At 42.8% G+C, this 20,126-nt stretch overlaps 1 protein-coding gene across 1 annotated transcript in view; it reads left to right on the top strand.

The window, feature by feature from the left end:
- Positions 1-430: 430 nt before the first annotated feature.
- Positions 431-20,126, top strand: part of LOC124776137 (glypican-1-like) — a 223,766-nt gene continuing 204,070 nt past the window's right edge. The window contains exon 1 of the mRNA XM_047250974.1: positions 431-864. Coding sequence (XP_047106930.1) covers positions 675-864 — 190 coding nt within the window. The 5' untranslated portion in view covers positions 431-674. The remainder of the gene's footprint in view (positions 865-20,126) is intronic.

Here is a 20,126-nt window from a genome sequence, read left to right as displayed (position 1 = left end):
CGTGGACTACACTGGCCTTCTCCCCCCCCCCCCCCCCACCCAGCCCCTTTCATAGGCCGGTGGTTCTTATTCCCACAGTGATGACTTTCAGACAGTAAGTGACATATGTACCAAGTTTGGTTGAAATCGGTCTAGTAGTTTGGCAGCGTATATACGACCATGAATTCAGAAGCTCCTAGAAGGTACTCGCCTGCAAACATGTTCTAGTCGCAAGAACCAAGTTTTTGTTTCGGCGAGCACAAAGTAAGAAGAATAAAAATGTAAAGTCATCTGACACGTGCGAGCCCGGGCGGTGGCGGTCCAGACGGCAGGTGCAGCTGCCACCAGAGGCCAGCAGCGTCGCCCCGCCACCCCCGCGCCCTGCCGCCCCACCACGCGGCGAGCGCGTGGGCGGACGCGAGTAGCGTAGCTCTCAGTAGACCCTCGGCCTCCGAGCGCGTCGCAGAGCTCTGGCGGAGGCAGCCTACGGCGTCAGCTGCCGGTACGCACCCACTGCGCTCGGAGGCTTCCGCGCCTTGAAACTAATGGCACGGCGTTAGAGTGTACTGGCTCTTTTCGCTTTCAGAGTGCCGGCAGATACGATATCGAGTAGAGCAAATGAGCCCTTTACATCACCACTGCAACGCGGCTGCGACACCTGTTTATTTCTGGTCTCCGTGACAACCGAGCCGGGGATGGGGAAAGGCGCGTTGTGCTGCGGAAAGCTGTTGATCGTGCTATGCGTGTCCTTGCGAGGTGGTGCGCTCGGAGGAGCGTTGTCGAGTGACAGGAGCGACCAAGATGAGCCCACAACTTGTGCCGGCGTGAGGTCCATCTTCGAAATGAAAAACGTGTCAGTGGAGGTGCCAGACGCACCGATAAGCGGTAAGTTCTTTACATCCTCTGGAAGTTTTTCAATTCTGGGTAGCATTTGTATGTTGCAATGCATATTTCTCCTCGTAGTGGGTGCATGACAACAAATGACACAATGAAATATTTGGCTTTACTGGTCTCAAATATTATTAGAAACATTTCTTACGAGTACTAGTCCACATTTGAACCAATGACGTCATAAAAGTAGGACTTCGAAAGCTATACGCGGGTCACCCATCGCTCCTACAATTCCAACAACGCGTAATGTTATTCTAGAGAAGTCTTTCGCAGCGAGGGTTCGATTCGCTATGATTTTTCTGGGTGTGTCGCAACGTCGTGGTGTAGTATAAAATTATCTGTCTTTCGGCTATTGCTGTAGGCAGTCTTCGATGGGGTGTCGACAGTGTACAACGGAAGATTAGAATTAAAATCATGATATTATTTTTACATTTAGCCACCCTTTCAGCTGGTTTGTACAGGGCCCCAAGTACTATGAAAAGATAACATTATTCTGCCATCTCCTTGGGTTTGAAATTGCCAAGACTGGGAAGCGTAAGAAGCACGTCTTCTGTAATTCCCTTATTTTAAATCAGCCATTCGTCATTAAGGTGGTTTGCGTAAAGAAAAGACTGTTGATGAGAGGAAATCAGTGTTTGCGCAACCTTATGATAATCAATCTTGTTAGTTTTTAGAGTTACATGCAACCTTCGACTGTCGATGTGACAATGGTCAGCGATACATTCCGAACATTGTCGTGCGCTATAGTTCGCGAAATAGCATATAATGATGCAGAAGAACGCCGCAAGACACAGTGGAGGAAAAGGAGAGGAAGAGGGGGTGGGTGGGGGGGGGGGGGGGTAGTGAGGTGCACTCTTGTAATACGTGAGAAACCAGAGAAATCAACTTCGCTTTTACCGACAAAAGTAGCACAGCGACTGTTGGAATCAAGTCGGCTTCGTGTTAAGGGGGGCTCGTTTTCCCGTCCCACCAGACTCGGGTTTCTTGTAGTTTCGACTCACATACACTCTCTGTTTGTGTTAGTCTCCTATTCCATCCCTCTTATTCACTCTCATTTCTTCTCTTTGTGTTTACATGATAATAGCTCTGTGCGCATGCTCCATTGTGTGTGTGTGTGTGTGAGAGAGAGAGAGAGAGAGAGAGAGAGCGAGAGAGAGCGACAGGAAGTTTGTTCGCTGTTTATTTGCAATTATTTCGTACACATTTTATAAACATACAGAGACGAAAAATTAAGAAAAAGGAGCAACTAAGCGAGAAAGTGTTTTGAGGCTGGCATCGACAGCTTTTGTTACAAGTACTCATAAGTACTTTTACAGCGATGTGCAAAGATGCCACGACTGAAGGAAACACGAAGTGAACGACGCGGATAGTCAGTATTACGAATGCAAATGCCTAAGTAAAAGTACTTCGGTATGTTTAACAATCGGTGAGATAATCTTTCCCTGTAGACCAAATTACGTTGTATCACTCGCAGTGTGATATTTGACAAGAAGTATTGTATATTTAACAAGAAGCACTGTGAGCGTGAACTCTGTGGCTGGTCTCGGCGGAGGTTCGAGTCCTCCCTCGGGCGTGTGTGTGTGTGTTTGTCCTTAGGATAAATTAGGCAAAGTAGTGTGTAAACTTAGGGGCTGATGACCTTAGTAATTAAGTCCCATAAGATTTCACACACATTTCAACTTTTTTTGTGAGCGTGAAGTTTAAATAACACTTTATTGTTGTTGTGGTCTTCAGTCCTGAAACTGGTTTGATGCAGCTCTCCATGCTACTCTATCCTGTGCAAGCTGCTTCATTTCCCAGTACGCACTGCAGCCCACATCCTTCTGAATCTGCTAAGTGTATTCATCTCTTGGTCCCCTCTACGATTTTTACCGTCCACGCTGCCCTCCAATACTAAGTTGGTGATCCCTTGATGCCTCAGAACATGTCCTACCAACCGATTCCTTCTTCTAGTCAAGTTGTGCCACAAACTCCTCTTCTCCCCAATTCTATTCAATACCTCCTCATTAGTTGAGTGATCTACCTATCTAATTTTCAGCATTCTTTGTAGCACCACATTTCTAAAACTTCTATTCTCTTCTTGTCCAAACTATTTATCGTCCATGTTTCACTTCCATACCTGGCTACACTCCATACAAATACTATCAGCAACGACTTCCTGACACTTAAATCTATACTCGATGTTAACAAATTTCTCTTCTTCAGAAACGCTTTCCTTGTCATTGCGTCTATATTTTATATCCTCCCTACATCGGCCATCGTCAGTTATTTTGCTCCCCAAATAGCAAAACTCCTTTACTACTTTAAGTGTCTCATCAGCATCACCGGCCTTATTTCGACTACATTCCATTATCCTCCGTTTTGCTTTTGTTGGTGTTCATCTTATATCCTCCTTTCAAGACACTGTCCATTCCATTCAACTGCTCTTCCAAGTCCTTTGCTGTCTCTGGCAGAATTACAATGTCATCGGCGAACCTCAAAGTTTTTATTTCTTCTCCATGGATTTCAATACCTACTCCAGATTTTTCTTTTGTTTGCTTTACTGCTTACTCAATATACATATTGAATAACATCGGTGAGAGGCTACAACCCTGTCTCATTCACTTCCCAACCACTGCTTCCCTTTCATGTCCCGCGAATCTTATAACTGCCATCTGGTTTCTGCACAAATTGTAAATTGCCTTTCGCTCCCTGTGTTTTACCTCTGCCACCTTCAGAATTTGAAAGAGAGTATGCCAGTCAACATTGTCAAAAGCTTTCTCTAAGTCTACAAATGCTAGAAACGTAGGTTTGCCTTTCCTTAATCTAATTTCTAAGATAAGTCGTAGGGTCAGTATTGCCTCACGTGTTCCAACACTTTATACTTGCTTAAAAACTGTGAATGAATCGAAGTCGTGAAATTTGAAGTTGTCGAGGTAGAATGAAATCAAATCTGTACAAAGAGTTACGATGATTCGGCAGGTTCTTAAAATTTATCCTAACAAAATTACAATAATTCTCCTTCATTTTTTCCTGGTCTTATACTGTATCTCCACATGGTCGACTGTTAACCTGTATTTGGGAATGTTAGTGGCAGACAGTAGCCAGATGGCCCCTCTCGCCTCCCCTTCTCTCGCCCCTCCCCCCCCCCCCCAACCGCTCCTCTGAGACTCAGTTTGTGTAGCGTGTTGTGTACAACTTCATATACAAGAGGAAGGAGAGGTGGGCTACAGAAAGATGCGCCAACTGTCGTCATAGGAAAACTGGACAGGAGCAGAAATGATTAGTGAACAAGTTACACAACAAACAATGACTTGTAAAGGCCGAAATACTAAATGTCTTTTTCCAAAGCTGTTTCGCAGAGGAAGACTGCACTGTAGTTCCTCCTCTAGATTGTCGCACAGATGACAAAATGGTAGATATCGAAATAGATGACAGATGGATAGAAGAACAATTAAAATCGCTCAAAAGAGGAAAGGCCGGTGGACCTGATGGGATACCAGTTCGATTTTACATAGAGTACGCGAAGGAACTTGCCCCCCCCCCCCCCTTTTTGCAGCGGTGTGCCGTAGGTCTCTAGAAGAGCGTAGCGTTCCAAAGGATTGGAAAAGGCCACAGGTCATCCCCGTTTTCAAGAAGGGTCGTCGAACAGATGTGCAGAACTATAGACCTATATCTCTAACGTCGATCAGTTGTAGAATTTTGGAATACGTATTATGTTCGAGTGTAATGACTTTTCTGGAGGCTAGAAATCTACTCAGTAGGAGTCAGCATGGGTTTCGAAAAAGACGATCGCGTGAGACCCAGCTCGCGCTATTCGTCCACGAGACTGAGAGGACCATAGACACGAGTTCCCAGGTAGATGCAGTGTTTCTTGATTTCCGCAAGACGTTCGATACAGTTCCTCACAGTCGTTTAATGAACAAAGTAAGAACATATAAGCTATCAAACCAACTGTGTGATTGGATTGAAGAGTTACTAGATAACCGAACGGCCGGCCGGTGTGGCCGTGCGGTTCTAGGCGCTTCAGTCTGGAACCGCGTGACCGCTACGGTCGCAGGTTCGAATCCTGCCTCGGGCATGAATGTGTGTGATGTCCTTAGGTTAGTTAGGTTTAAGTAGTTCTAAGTTCTAGGGCACTAATGACCATAGATGTTATGTCCCATAGTGCTCAGAGCCATTTTTGATAACAGAACGCAGCATGTCATTATCAATGGAGAGAAGTCTTCCGAAGTAAGAGTGATTTCAGGTTTGCCACAGGGGAGTGTTGTAGGACCGTTGCTATTCACAATATACATAAATGACCTTGTGGATGACATCGGAAGTTCACTGAGGCTTTTTGCGGATGATGCTGTGGCATATCGAGACGTTGTAACAATGGAAAATTGTACTGAAATGCAGGAGGATCTGCAACGAATTGACGCATGGTGCAGGGAATGGCAATTGAATCTCACTGTAGACAAGTGTAATGTGCTGCGAATACATAGAAGGAAAGACCCTTTATCATTTAGCTACAATATAGCAGGTCAGTAACTGGAAGCAGTTAATTCCATAAATTATCTGGGAGTACCCATTAGGAGTGATTTAAAATGGAATGATCATATAAAGTTGATCGTCGGTAAAGCAGATGTCAGACTAAGAGTCATTGGAAGAATCGTAATGAAATGCAATCCGAAAACAAAGGAAGTAGGTTAAAGAACACTTGTTCGCCCTCTGCTTAAATATTGCTCACCAGTGTGGGATCCGTATCAGATAGGGTTGATAGAATAGATAAAGAAGATGCAACGAAGAGGAGTGCGCTTCGTTACAGGATCATTTAGTAATCGCGAAAGCGCTACGGAGAGGACAGATAAACTCCAGTGGAAGACTCTGCAGGAGAGACGCTCAGTAGCTCGGTGCGGGCTTTTGTTGAAGTTTCGAGAACATACCTTCACCGAGGAGTCAAGCAGTATATTGCACCCTCCTACGTATATCTCGCGAAGAGACCACGAGGATAAAATGAGAGAGATTAGAGCCCGCACAGAGGAATACGGACAATCTTTCTTTCCACGAAAATACGAGACTGGAATAGAACGGAGAACCGATAGCGGCACTCAAAGTACCCTCCGCCACACACCGTCAGGTGGCTTGCGGTATATGGATGTAGATGTAGATATTTCACCAAACATACGAATACTCATTACAAAAGATGCAACGAGGAATGGAGTACAGCTCTCGATGTCACAAGGAAGAAGCACAAAGGGAGGCATCGTAGCATAGTGACTTCAAACGCAAATGGGCTGGGCGGTTGCCACTGGGCGTCCTGCACCGTGGCGGCAGAGGGCACTCGTGGTACAGAGCCGCTTGGTGGGCGCACGCCGTTCGGTTCGCCTGCTTCCGCGAGACGGCTGTCGGTGTCAAACGGTAATTTGCAGTTTTGTTACCAACGCAACGATGCCTGGTGGGTGGTAACGATATGTGATAGCACATATCCCCTTCTGTTTCCATTTAATGTTTTGTATGTGAAAGTGTGAGAATGTTTTCGAAATGCCTGGGGAACTTGTAACTGAGGCAGGCGTACCATATTTTGTGGGTCCAGCCCATGACACAATTCCAAAGCTGTTCTTAAGAGCTTACTGAAACATTAAACTTTATTTCTTCAGTTGCATATCTCACTATACATGACTTATTTTCAGGAATGATTTTTTGCGTTTGTAAGTAGGCTGTTTAGTTTTTTATGTTGGTAATGCCATGTAGCGCTCTATATGAAAATCACTGACTGTGCTGTGTGCAGTCTGTGGCTGGTTTGCATTGTTGGAATATTCGCTATTGTAGTGTTGGGCAGTTGGCTGTTAACAGTGCGTAGCGTTGCGCAGTTGGAGGTGAGCCGCCAGCAGTGGTGGATGTGGGGGGAGAGGTGGCGGAGCTTTTAGAGCGGATGATCTGGACGTGTGTCCATCAGAGACAGTAAATTTGTAAGACTGGATGTCATGAACTGATATATATATTATGACTTTTGAACACTATTAAGGTAAATCCACTGTTTGTTTATCAAAATCTTTCACTTGCTAACTATGCCTATCAGTAGTTAGTGCCTTAAGTAGTTTGAATCTTTTATTTAGCTGGCAGTAGTGGCGCTCGCTGTATTGCACTAGTTCGAGTAACGAAGATTTTTGTGAGGTGAGTGATTCATGAAAGGTATAGGTTATTGTTAGTCAGGGCCATTCTTTTGTAGGGATTTTTGAAAATCAGATTGCGTTGCGCTAAAAATATTGTGTGTCAGTTTAGTGATGATCAGAATAAGTAAAGAGAGAAATGTCTGAGTACGTTCAGTTTTGCTCATCTGTTTGAAAATCAAATAACGTAAGGTGTTTACCAGCACAGTAATTCAATAATTTTTCCAAGGGGACGTTTCACGTTAATTACATGATAAAATTCGCAACAAGGAAGTTCTGAATTAATTTTAACACTTAGCAGATGTTTAACCCTACATACCGAAAGTTTATCTCTTTCTGCAGACAAAATGTTGCCTATAATTAAAAAACTCTCCCAACTGGAGCAGATGTCCTGGGCAGGGACATCGCAAGCACAACCAGTGTAGATAACCGCAACATCAAATATCAGCCTTTCGAAAACAGCTTGCAAATTACTTCCCTGTTATCTTTGACTGTATCTGGTACTCTTCCAGACTTGAATCACAGCCTACACTTGATTAAGAGGAATCCTATGTTTAGTTGCTTTCAAGTGGTCTGTAGTATCATCCTTACCTTTATGTGCAACAGAAAATTTTCCACTTCAAGGTGTGCTATAAATTCGCTCACTGTTACTGTCATTACGCAATTTCAAAAATTTGTATTCCTGCTCCAGGTTACTAGTAAACAAAGACTTTCTTTTGCTCATTGCAAAACAGTCGGACGAAAAAATGATCAAAAACGTACAGACGAGCTGCTTCACACACAAAAACACTACAAACATTTTGCCGCTGTTGAGTTGCCAAAGGAGAAACAGTGAGCGAAAAGTTTTGGCAGTGTCGGTGGCATCGCCTTTCCACCGAGGTCAGCACTTGCCCCAAGATCCACGGCTATAAGAGAGGGTCTTGCAATGTCCAACATAAAGTCTGAAACTTATAAAAAAATATCCACAAGTCACAAAATTCTAAAACCCTACACATTTTTACAACCCCGGGTATTAACCAGGGCAGCTCTGAAAAATTAAGACTGTCCGGGCTAGTTCCGGATGTATGGTAAGCGTACTGTGAGGAGAGATGCGGCAACCATTCCGGTATTCACCTAGCCGGATGTGGGAAACCGCCTAAACGTTACATCCTGGCTGGCTGACACACCAGTCCCCGTTCTTAACTCGCCGGGCGGATTCGATCCGGGCCTTGCGTTGCGCCCCGAACCCAGGAAATGGCGTGATAAGGCTCGCGGCTGTCCAGACCGGTCCAACAATGATTTCATTGGCTAAATTTGTGGAGTAATACTCAAGGACCGAATTACCATGCTTTAAAACGTTTCTAATTACATGACTTGTTAAAATGTTAGTAAATGGAAAGTAAGCTTCATTTGAAAAAGAAATTTCAGTTTCCAAGGTTTTTTTTAGTATGGAAAACGTATAGAGAAATAGCTCCATGAGCGACTGTATGTGTATAAGGTCGACAGAGTTGGCCGTACAGATGAGATGAACACCGGCAAACGGGTAAGTTTCCCTCTCTGTCACTGGAGCACGGATTAATTTCCGCCGTAATGCGCCGGAACGGAGTTCCGGCACCTCCTAGAGATTTTTTTTTTTTGAACTCACAGGAACAAGTAGGCACTAGGGATTTAAATTAGTAGATGTGTATTAAATCGTAACGTAATTATAATTTAGCGCGGTTCCTGGCACGAGTGAACTTGACAGTGCAACGAGATGCAATGGGCAGGAGCGTTGGGCGAGCAAAGGGGAGACGGGGGAATGTTTTTTTCTCTTCATGTTGTATTGCTAGCAACTGTGGCGCCACACACCGACCACAAGTGTTCTTTATTTGTAGCAACGAATTGCATTACAACTCAATGAGCAGAAGACGAATGACATCTAAAGCATTTACTAAACATTTAACTCCGCGCCTCATGTCACAAACTGTTCCATTTTTCCTAACGCTTCGGGACGTCGAAATTGTGCGTCATACCGATGGGTCAGGAATACCTTCATCGCCATTTTTCGCTAAATGCTTTAGTAATTAATACTGAACACACATTTATCGAGCAGATACAATGCGACTGTTTGAACGTTGCGGCAGGCACATGTTGAAAACATGACGTCAGACTCACGAAGACTAACGACATGTGAAACTTCCTGGCAGATTAAAACTGTGTGCCGGCCGAGACTCGAATTCGGGACCTTTGCCTTTCCCGGGCAAGTGCTCTACCAACTGAGCTACCCAAGCACGACTCACGCCCCGTCCTCACAGCTTTACTTCTGCCAGTATCTCGTCTCCTACTTTCCAAACTTTACAGAAGCTCTCCTGCGAACCTTGCAGAACTAGCACTCCTGAAAGAAAGGATATTGCGGAGACATGGCTTAGCCACAGCCGGGGGGATGTTTCCAGAATGAGATTTTCACTTTCCAGCGGAGTGTGCGCTGATATGAAACTTCCTGGCAGATTAGAACTGTGTGCCGGACCGAGACTCGAACTCGGAACCTTTGCCTTTCGCTGGAAAGTGCACTACCGACATGTGTCGATTTGTATCGAGCAGAACTAGGGAGCCGCTGCTACGCGAACAGACAATAGCATGTGTTGATTATACTAAATCTTGTGGTTTTATTGTTTTCATTATAAGAAATTATGCTCTAAAAATCTGAACTTCAGACCAGTATTTTATAAAGAATGATTTCTCGCTGTAAGTTTTATCACAAGTTTTCAAAAATTTAAACTTCTGAATTTTATGTCTCGTGGTGGGGTGGTGCAGGGAGGGGGGGGGGGGGGATTTTAGAAATTAAGCACTGCACTGCATTGGCAGAGAACCAGTGCATTTCTCCATTGTGTGGATGTTTCCCAGAGCTACCTAACTTACAAATATTAGGTACAATATTAACAGCCTGGTCAATGGAGCTTCCTCCGTCGTTAGCACACGGTGAGAGTCATGAGATAGTAAGAAGCAAAGACCTGTCACATTTTAGGAATGTGGATAAATACGTTTGGTTAATATCCGTGAAATAAATTTTGCTAAGTGGCATTACTGTTGTCGGTAAACCTAATTCGAAATTCAACACATAGTTGTTTGATTGTACGAAACAAAAGCAGTGTTCCAGAACCGGATTCGAATCTGGGCCCATGTCTCTCGCGGCCAGTGCTGTACCAATAGTGCCTTTCGGGCATGTTCAACATGGTCACGGGCTATTCCCACGTCCTTCAGAATTCTGCACAGTCTCTTCCACAGTCCCGAGGCTAGCATTTCCGAGCGAACGGGTACAGGGGAAGCTGAACTTATCCATGGACTGAGAGAGAGTGCGATTTGATTATTTCACTCCGTTCAGACCACTTACTGCAATGATTGTATGCGACAACACAAGCTTGTGTGTTCTGCAAAGATTTGCAGTCTTCAAGTGATAGTTGTCACAACTTTCAAAGAAGTGGACAAAAAACAGACCTCAGTTTGGCTTTCTCCTGAAGAAATGGACGCAAAAAAAACAAAGCATTGGGAGGATACTATTGTAGTAAGATTCGTGATATTCTTACAGTGAAGTGTGTGCCAATTGGATGGATACATAACACCTAGAATGCATTTCTCTTTACGAAGAACCTATGTGCGCCTGAGGAGGGTCATTTCAGAAAAATGGTTGTAAAAATTGAAACAATATCTGAAGGACTGTGGGTATCACTGTAAACGACATAATCATCGTTACGCTCTGGAGATAACATTGTAGTGAAATGTATGTAGAGACGAAGTGAAGAAGCATCGGAAACGAATGCATACCTTTTTGTAGGCAGGCAAGAAGAAAGATAAATATAAAAGATAACATTTAATTGAGAGGGTGAGGTGGGCTACTCCAAATGTATCATCATAAGTGGCTACTTGGAAAAGCGTAATATCATAATTGTTTCTTACTACACAACGTTAGCAGACTGACTGGTACAACAGTTGAAACAGATCTGACAAAGATTAACGCACAAAAAAGTGCTTTCTGCGTGATTACGTCAGCTGTTGCTAAAGGCAAAAGTCGGCTGGATGAATTTCGAAAATCATACAGTGAAGGCTTTGACGAGCGGATGTTTCAGCTGCTTAGAATTTTTCCGGGTTGTATGGCCGTGGTCCAGACCACGCCCACTTTCCACGGTATTTAGGCCACTCTTCGACGTCCGACCCCTCAGACGGCAAGACTCAGCACAACCAGGAGTACTTCCGAAGATGTCCAACGCAGCCTTGGACGAAACGGCAGGGATAGAAGAGTTTCATGTACCACAGCCATACAACCCGGAAGAAATCTCAGCAATTTCGAAAATGTTCTCAGCACTTCGTATTCTTCAGATTTTGTCCTATTCGACTTTCTATCGTTTCCTACACAAGAAGTGCATTTATGTGTTGTAAATATACCAGAATAAAGAGAAAAATAAACGAATGTTATGCAGAATTGAAAAGAAATTTATTGTTTGATTGAGTAAGAAATTCAGATTCTTGTAGCGTCATATGCATTACCTCAATGAAGATTTTTTTGGGTATTAAATTTATGATTTTGAATAAAATGTTATGTCCGATTTATTTTTACCAAACTAATTAACACACCGTTGTTAAGAGAGTAAGGCTTGGGGAAAGACTTGACTTTGTCGAGTGAATAGAGATATTCATCGACACTGACTTCCATGAACCACGAGGAAGAAAGGTGTAGATTTCGATCTGCGCCTCCAAATTCTAAATCATGTGGTATAGATAACTGAAACTACTGAAAAAATTGATAATATTCGCAGAACGTGAAGGGAAGATGAGTTACGGTTCTACTCTACGAAAATATTGTCAGTGTGGTGTGGATAAAGTGGCCGGTATTACTCACTACGCTTTTTTTTTTGTCCTGATTCGTCTCCCGAGAAATAAGAAGTGACATACTAAGTTTCGTCATAGATGTTAGGGCATCGAGAGTCGTGTTCTTCTGCCTAGCAAAAAAAGTTCACGTCCGTGTACGTGACTAAAGTATGTAATAGTCATCAAAGAAATGAAAACAGACATTGTTTATCTGAGGAGTAAAGGCTGCGTAAGCCTTGTAACACATAGGTCTAATTATTCAGAAGTTTGCAGACTGCAGACAGCATGCCAGCAGCAAAGTATATGCAAATAAATAGGACTGAATTAAGTGAATGCTATAGATTTGAAGACCTGGCAGACAACAGGCACGCGGTCTATCGCCGTGGCTGTGTTTGGCAATTTAATTACAGGCGTACGGTCTAGTGTCAGGCTGAACGTTGTGGAGTAGTCCAATGTAGACACCAGGTCGAAAATCCCATTTACGTGAAGCAGTCAAAGCGAAGTTCGTTAAGCCGTGTAGATCCTCTCTTTATTAGAAAGGCTGGTGAGAGTTTGCAAAACATTCCTCGTCGACCGAGCGTCTTCCCAGGCAGATGCGCTAACAATACATCTTGCTCTTCATAAAACTGGTGAACTACAAGTGTACGACAATGGAGGAACAATGCACGTTCCATGAAAATATTTTGAAAAAAAAAAAACAAAAAAGAAAACAAGCCTGTCAAATCTTTTGTGAGGTGATTTGTCTAAAGGATGTAACAAGACAGATTAGAAGAACATTTGACACGCCTTTTAATGAATCTCGAAATCATGCACAGAAAATTGGATGCCAGTTGAAAATGTGCATGCTCTCTCTTGATATCTGAAGGATTCTCTATAGAAAAAGTTTTGAGACTGAAAAATAGCTGAAATTTTTTGCACCTTCGGGCGTATTCGATAGAAATATGCCAAGGCCACACAACAGCTGACTGCACGGTCTACATCATCCATCGGACAAATATCATCTGGCACTCTTCATATTCTAAGATTCTAAAGTTAAACACTGAACTTTAAATTATCAGTCGGTACGTCATTTGCTGTACATGTTATTGAGATTCATTCGAGGGTCATGTGAAATGTTTCTCAAATCTATTTTATTTCTTGCTTTTATACAAATCATTTCACAAAGTACTTAATAGTGATTTTCTTAACTTTCAAGTTTTGTTCAGAAAGTATGAAGTTTTTTACACCTCACTTGCTTTCCCAGTCCCTTCTGCTCTCAAAATGCACTAAAGTTAGTACTCAGTTGGGAAGAAACCTCTTTGACAGTCAAATGGCATACCAATGCAACATTTTATGGGCAAAATTCCTAGGCCTTGAGGAGACGAATTTTTCAATACTTCACTTACATAACCATCATGATGTGCTCGTGAAATGTTTCAATTTTCCCTCAGATCACTAAGTTTTTCTTGGTTAACATGATTACTTTCAAACACTTAAACTTTTATTACAAATCTAGATCTCACCCTGTTCTCTTTGATATCTCATTTATCCACTTCCCACTTTTCGGTTGCCGACGGAAGTTCTGACATATATTTTTCCTCGAATCACTAATTACCTTTCTCTCGATTATTCTGATTACTTTCAAACAAATAACCAGATTTTGCAAAACTAGATCTGATTCTGGTCAACTTGACAACCCATTTGTCAGTTTCCAGTGGCTATGAAGATTCATACACAAACCTATTGTGTAATTTGAAGGGAGTCATGCTTGCGCTCCGGTCAAACATTTGATCAAAGATTAAAGCAGTGAATAAGTGAAAATAACAGTCGGAACACACAATAGGTACAAAAGGAGGGTAGTGCTTACCAAAGAAGTGTTTTTATATAAAAAAGACTCTTACATAACTTAATGATTATATACAAAATGTCTTAAAATATTTGTTGGTTTCACTCCTGCAACCCTTGAAAGGAACACCAAGTGCGTATGTCGGAAGTAGATACCTCACAATAAGTGTATTCACGTGTCTAGCAGCACATTCTACCGATTTAAAGTGGAACTCTAAACGACTGTCAACAAATTCTGAGCCATTTCTAACCAGTTTTGGAAATTATTCATTGCATTAAATTTTGTGTCTAGTGTATGGCATATTGAATCAAACCTTCAGCAGGATTTCTATAAAGTGAGCACATAATTAATTGAGTATCGTTCGATGGCCAGCTGAAACCTCTCTATCCGGTGAGGTTTATTTCAGAGCTGTTTCCACAATAGATTTCATTTCCTGTACTTACCAGTATTTACAGTACAAGTTGCTTTCCACCAGTGTTTCTAACTAGGTAGCAGGTGAATTGGTAAATAAAGCGTTATTCTTTGTTGCAAAGACAAATGAAGGTTAGTAACTGTGGCACTAAATCGTGCGCCGGGCGCGGTGGCCGTGCGGTTCTGGCGCTGCAGTCCGGAACCGCGGGACTGCTACGGTCACAGGTTCGAATCCTGCCTCGGGCATGGGTGTGTGTGATGTCCTTAGGTTAGTTAGGTTTAAGTAATTCTAAGTTCTAGGGGACTTATGACCTAAGATGTTGAGTCTCATAGCGCTCAGAGCCATTTGAACCATTTGAACTAAATTGTGCGATGAACACCCCGGCATGCGCTAGATTTGTTTTAAAATTTTATTATTATTTTTTTTATGCCACAAAGAAAAAAATACTCTCCAGAGCAGTTAGAAGAAGACTTTTAATCCCGCTTTAGTCGACAGCGAGATCAGTACTTCAAGCACTGCTTCACTTTACTTGCTGCCAGATATTGTGAAAGTGATAACAAAGATTAGCGGCAACTAAAGAAAAACGTGTGCTGTCGGATGCAGATGTACGACAAGCACACAACATTTCCCATGCAATAATAGGAGTCTGAGTGTCGTGAAAGTAGTTGGTAGATTCCTTATTCGAAAGCCTAACGTAAGACCATGCAAGATCGCTGTTGTTTTAATGACAGTATTTGGTTTATCTGTGCAAAGAATAAACTAAACTCCGTCCGAACAGACCTAGGAAACGACTAACGGTATCGCCCGACCGCCGTGTCATTCTCAGCCAATAGCCGTCACTGGATGGGAATATGTAGGGGCATGCGGTCAGCACATTTACATTCCACAGTCGCTGTCGCTCTATCTGTCGAAACCAACGAGGATTGTCCACGGACCAGTAATGCATGTTTCGTAAATTCACTGCACCGTGGTTTGTGAAACCTGCTTCATCGGTAAAGAGGCAGAACTGCAACGCATTCTCTGTTAATGCTGATTGACAGAAATTCACTCGATTACTAAAGTCATCTCCATGTAGTTGCTGATGCAGTGACACATGATACGGGTGAAATTTGTGACGATGAAGTATGCGCTTTACACTACTTTGACTCATTGCACTGCCTCTAGCGATGTCATGTGAAATCGTGTGTGGGTTCAAGGCAACAGCAGCTAACCCACGAACTGAACCTGCTTCTCCTGTGATGAGTTTGTTAAGGACGCGTTTGCGTGTTACGACCATACCTACTGCATACACTTGTTTGTAGGTTTTTTTGAAATGTGAGTCGCGTTGGATGATCTCTGTCCAGATACCTTTCTGCATACAACCTGCTAACTGCAGCTGCATTTTGCCTACATTCGCCATAGATAAGTATCATTTCTGCCTTTTCAGAGTTATCACACTATCATTAGCACTCCGTCTTCAGGTCACGAGTGGCCTACCGGGACCATCCGACCGCCGTGTCATCGTCAGATGAGGATGCGGACAGGAGGGGCGTGTGGTCAGCACACCGCTCTCCCGGTCGTTACGATGGTTTTCTTTGACCGGAGCCGCTACTATTCGGTCGAGTAGCTCCTCAGTTGGCATCACGAGGCTGAGTGCACCCCGAAAAATGGCAGCAGCGCATGGCGACCCGGATCGTCACCCATCCAAGTGCCGGCCACGCCCGACAGCGCTTAACTTCGATGATCTGACGGGAACCGAGGTATCCACTGCGGCAAGGCCGTTGCCCCACGACAGCGTAAGCATGTTGGCATTTCGTTGTTTACGTTGCTTCTTCGTTGCCGCAATTTACATTGCGGTAGTAGGAGCCATTACAATCAGGTAACCCAACGGCGTGTGGAGTTTCTTGTAGAAGATACGATCCCTTAATTTCGGCGTAGAATTGGAACATTCAGATGCGCAGAACAGCAAATTTCTCGTCAACTTATACGTTTCTTAGAATGAATTTCTTTTATTTCCGCCAATGATGGCAAAACTTTCGGTTCTTAGATTACCTGTTTTAGTCAGCAATGCCCACCTTCAGATCTATTTTAGGTCAAGCTGTAAAACAGAAATAAAGATTGCACTGCTGACTGAAACTGGTAACCTGAGGACCAAAAGTTTTGACATCATTGGTGAAATTAAAAGAAATTCATTCTACACTTCCTGTATCGCTGTTTTCATCCGCGACTATGCCGCAGTTTGTATACATTTCTTCTCGCGATATAGGACGTTGTGGTACTTTCCCATCAAGTGCCTTTGAATCTCGATTCACTTAATTATCAGCAATTATGGTACAACTTAGTAACAAATAGATTTGTGGACGCAGGACAAATAGATATAATGTTAATGTTCCACTCTTAGTGCAGAATGTAAGCAAAGAGCGTAATTTTTTAGGTGACGTTATGATTCCGGTTTGATGCTGGCGACACGCGCATTAGGACCTACACTGTGATATTCTTCCTCTACGACGCCTGTGAAGCTCATTTATTCACACTCGCGATCCGATTAAATCTCGCGCGTCGTGGACATTGTCTGCTCATCTTTCAGAAGCAGTGTGACAGTAGTATAGCTGTACCGATTCTGGGACACCCTATATTTCTGTTTTATTTCACCCCTCTCTTCCTCCATCTGACGTCACCGATGACGTCAGGCGTTGTTGCCAGTCTTCCTCCACCTGTTCAATGTAGCCCAATGCCCTTTGTGTAAAATGATGGAAAAATAAAGAAAATGGTGAGAAATTCAAAGGAGAGTTTTTCCCCAAACCTATGACATCACTGTGGAAGCAGGGTATTTGTTCGAAGTGTACATCGTCTGGAAATTTATAAATCGAAAATGAGCAATTATTATATTGGTTGAAAATTCAAGATGATGGTCCTACAGATACTGCTATTGACACCAGAATGCAATATGGGGATCTGAGATTCTTGTCCTACAGGTGCTGGCAGGGACCCATGGCATGAGAATCCAAGATGACAGACTACCGATACTGGCACAACCCTATGTCATTAGAATCCAAGATGGTGAACGTGTTGGATGGTGGGACATTCTGCATGGCTGCCAGGTCACTTATTCAATCTACAGAAACGAAAATGGCAATCAAATATGGTCACTGGTTTTTACCTCAACACTATGATGTCAGAATCTACGATGGAAGATCCACGGATATGAGCCAAGTCTGCACTGTTGTCAGACTTTCCAGCTCACAGGGTCACTTGTGCCACATATGGAATCGAGTACTAAGATTAAAATGGATCGCAAATTCATGCTTACATGTCCTAAGATAAAAAAGGTTGATACATTTAAAAGATCCTCTTATGTAAAGATTATAATGGCAGGAAGTCCACTGGTTATCAAAACTAGAGCACCTGTCATAAGTTCAGAACTGTATAGCTGACAGGTGCAACATGCATGTTTGTCAAATAACTGCCACTCGTGTGTGTTGGATGGGAATGGTGGAGGTATACACTTGAGTTTTACTTGTATAAACATACTGCATTGAACTGGTTTCGAAACTCCATCCACCCCATGTAGAATCATTCAACATTCATTGCACATCTGATGGGACTGATGGGTTCGCAGCTAGCTGCCAGGTATGAACTTAGGTAGGTTACAGTGCACACCCGACATCGTACTACAGCAGTGCTGTATTTATAACGCAATATGGGCAACGAATCACGGTCCCAGCGATTAGCCCATACACAGGCATCCACGTAACTTCAGTCGCCCATCTCACAACTTTCATCAATGCACGTCGGAGCTCATAAGATGCATGTGTTACTGTGCCACATCATCGGTGATTGTGACTGATATCGATCATGTCATAATCCAGCACAAATAAATGCCATGCTCAACTCCCAAATGCCATCGGTGTTACTGGATTACCATACAATATGTATGAGGACTGTCCAAAAACAGTAAAAATCCATATCAACATCAAGAGTACCACACAGTACACTCACATTCAGAAATCCGCATTTAGAAAACTCATGTAAGACAGCAAAGCCGTCCAGCATGTGATATCCTGATGTGTAGAGATTTTATGAAACTGTCTGGTGAAGTCTTATAGAACTCGCCCATCAGAACATTACACAAGAAGTCTTTGCTATGAGTTTTGAGTGTATTGTTCACTCTGTGTGAATATGACATTCCAACATAGTAAACCACTTAGAGAATTGTACTCTTTCTATTCTCCATTCCTCTATAATGTTGTCCTGCAGGTAGTAACCAGTACAGACATGTCTAAACCAGAAGCACATTCGTTCAGCTTTTTATAGTTGACCTTTCCCCCCCCCCCCCCCAATACAAGTATACAAACATGTTACTCACTCACTACGAATGTAACACAGTATTCAACTTAGCAAGGTTACGGCATTTCTGTTTTACATGTAGGTTACATGAGCTAATTTAAAATCAAAGATGGCCGGCCGAAGTGGCCGTGCGGTTCTGGGCGCTGCAGTCCGGAACCGCGAGACCACTACGGTCGCAGGTTCGAATCCTGCCTCGGGCATGGATGTGTGTGATGTCCTTAGGTTAGTTAGGTTTAACTAGTTCTAAGTTCTAGGGGACTAATGACCTAAGCAGTTGAGTCCCATAGTGCTCAGAGCCATTTGAACCATTTTTGAAAATCAAAGATGACCACTTGTGCTAAGTATATAATCCAGGTTGCTCCGTCATCCTGCAAGGCTAGGCACCCCTATATGGAGATATTGATTACAATTTTTATTGTAACGTGGATACTTTTTTTACAATTTTTGCTGTAATATGGGCCATTATGTTACATTTCGCATTATGTTACATTTCACTGTAACATGAGGCAATTCATTACAATTTATGCTGTAATATGGGCGTGTTATGACAATTTTACTACGATATACGGTAATTTGATATTATTTTCAGTGACATTGGGCAATTGGTTAGAATTTCATCGTGATATGGGGCAATCTGTTACAGTTTTTGCCGTAATATGCAACATGTATGCAGCTGTTTGCTACAGTTTCACTGTAATATGAGGCAGTTCGTTGCTAGTTTTACTGTAACATAGGGCACTTTGTTACAACTTCACTATAACATGGTAGTTTCGTACTGTAAGTTTTCTCTGTCAACTAGCTTCATCTATGCAGTGAGGAAAATCGTCTGGCACCTATAGAATGCGTTTAAGTGCGTATCTACTGGATCATTGTAGTACTCCGCTGTTGACTGTATTTTAACATATGAACCTGAGGAGTAATGAATGGCATTAAATCACCAGCAAGTGTGCGTACTCCTTCCGTGGGCACACATTGGTTTCAACAGTAAACGTTTTCTTCTGAATATGTTTCGATCAAGCAAGACAAATATTAATTTACCAGTTCACACAGTATATGTTTCAGCCCCTTTACACCTATTAAGAGCATGTCCAGCGAATGCAACACATAATCGTGATGTTGCGCTGTGTGCAAAAAAGGTGGACTATCATGTTATTAAACGTTTAACCCCACTTTCAGGAACTGTTGTTGAGCTGATACATACAACTATAGGCCTATACTGATAATTCCAGTTGGCTGGAATTTTCGAATATGTCTACTTTTTTCTGAAACGTCTGCAGACTGGTTGGATGCGAGCCGCCACAAATTCTGTCCTTTGCCAGCCACTTCGTCCCAGAGTAGCAATTACACCTTACGTCACCAATAATTTGTTGGATGTAATCCAATGTCTGTCTTCATCTACAGTTTTTACTCTCTTCAGCTCCCTCTGTTACCTTGTCAGTGTATTCTGAATGTTCCTTTCTTCGTAAATTCTGTGGATAACTTCCTCATTTTTTACCTTACCCCTCCTTCTAGTTTTCAACAATCTTCTGCAGCACCGTAGACACTGCAGTACTCTCCTGTTCCAGGTTTCCCACAGTCCGTGAATCACTGACGTACAGTGCTGTGCTCCAAACGTACAGCTGTAGAAATGTCGTACCGAAATTAAGATCTACGTAAATTTTTCCAAACCATATGTGGCATACGCAAACCAGTGCTTAACAGTATTGGTTGAAAGCAGTCTTGGTTGCACTTTTAGTTT

Source organism: Schistocerca piceifrons, chromosome 2 (genome assembly GCF_021461385.2).
Source record: "Schistocerca piceifrons isolate TAMUIC-IGC-003096 chromosome 2, iqSchPice1.1, whole genome shotgun sequence".
Lineage (NCBI taxonomy): Eukaryota > Metazoa > Arthropoda > Insecta > Orthoptera > Acrididae > Schistocerca > Schistocerca piceifrons.
Note: the sequence above shows the minus strand (reverse complement) of the source record. Positions and strands in the feature narration are given on the sequence as shown.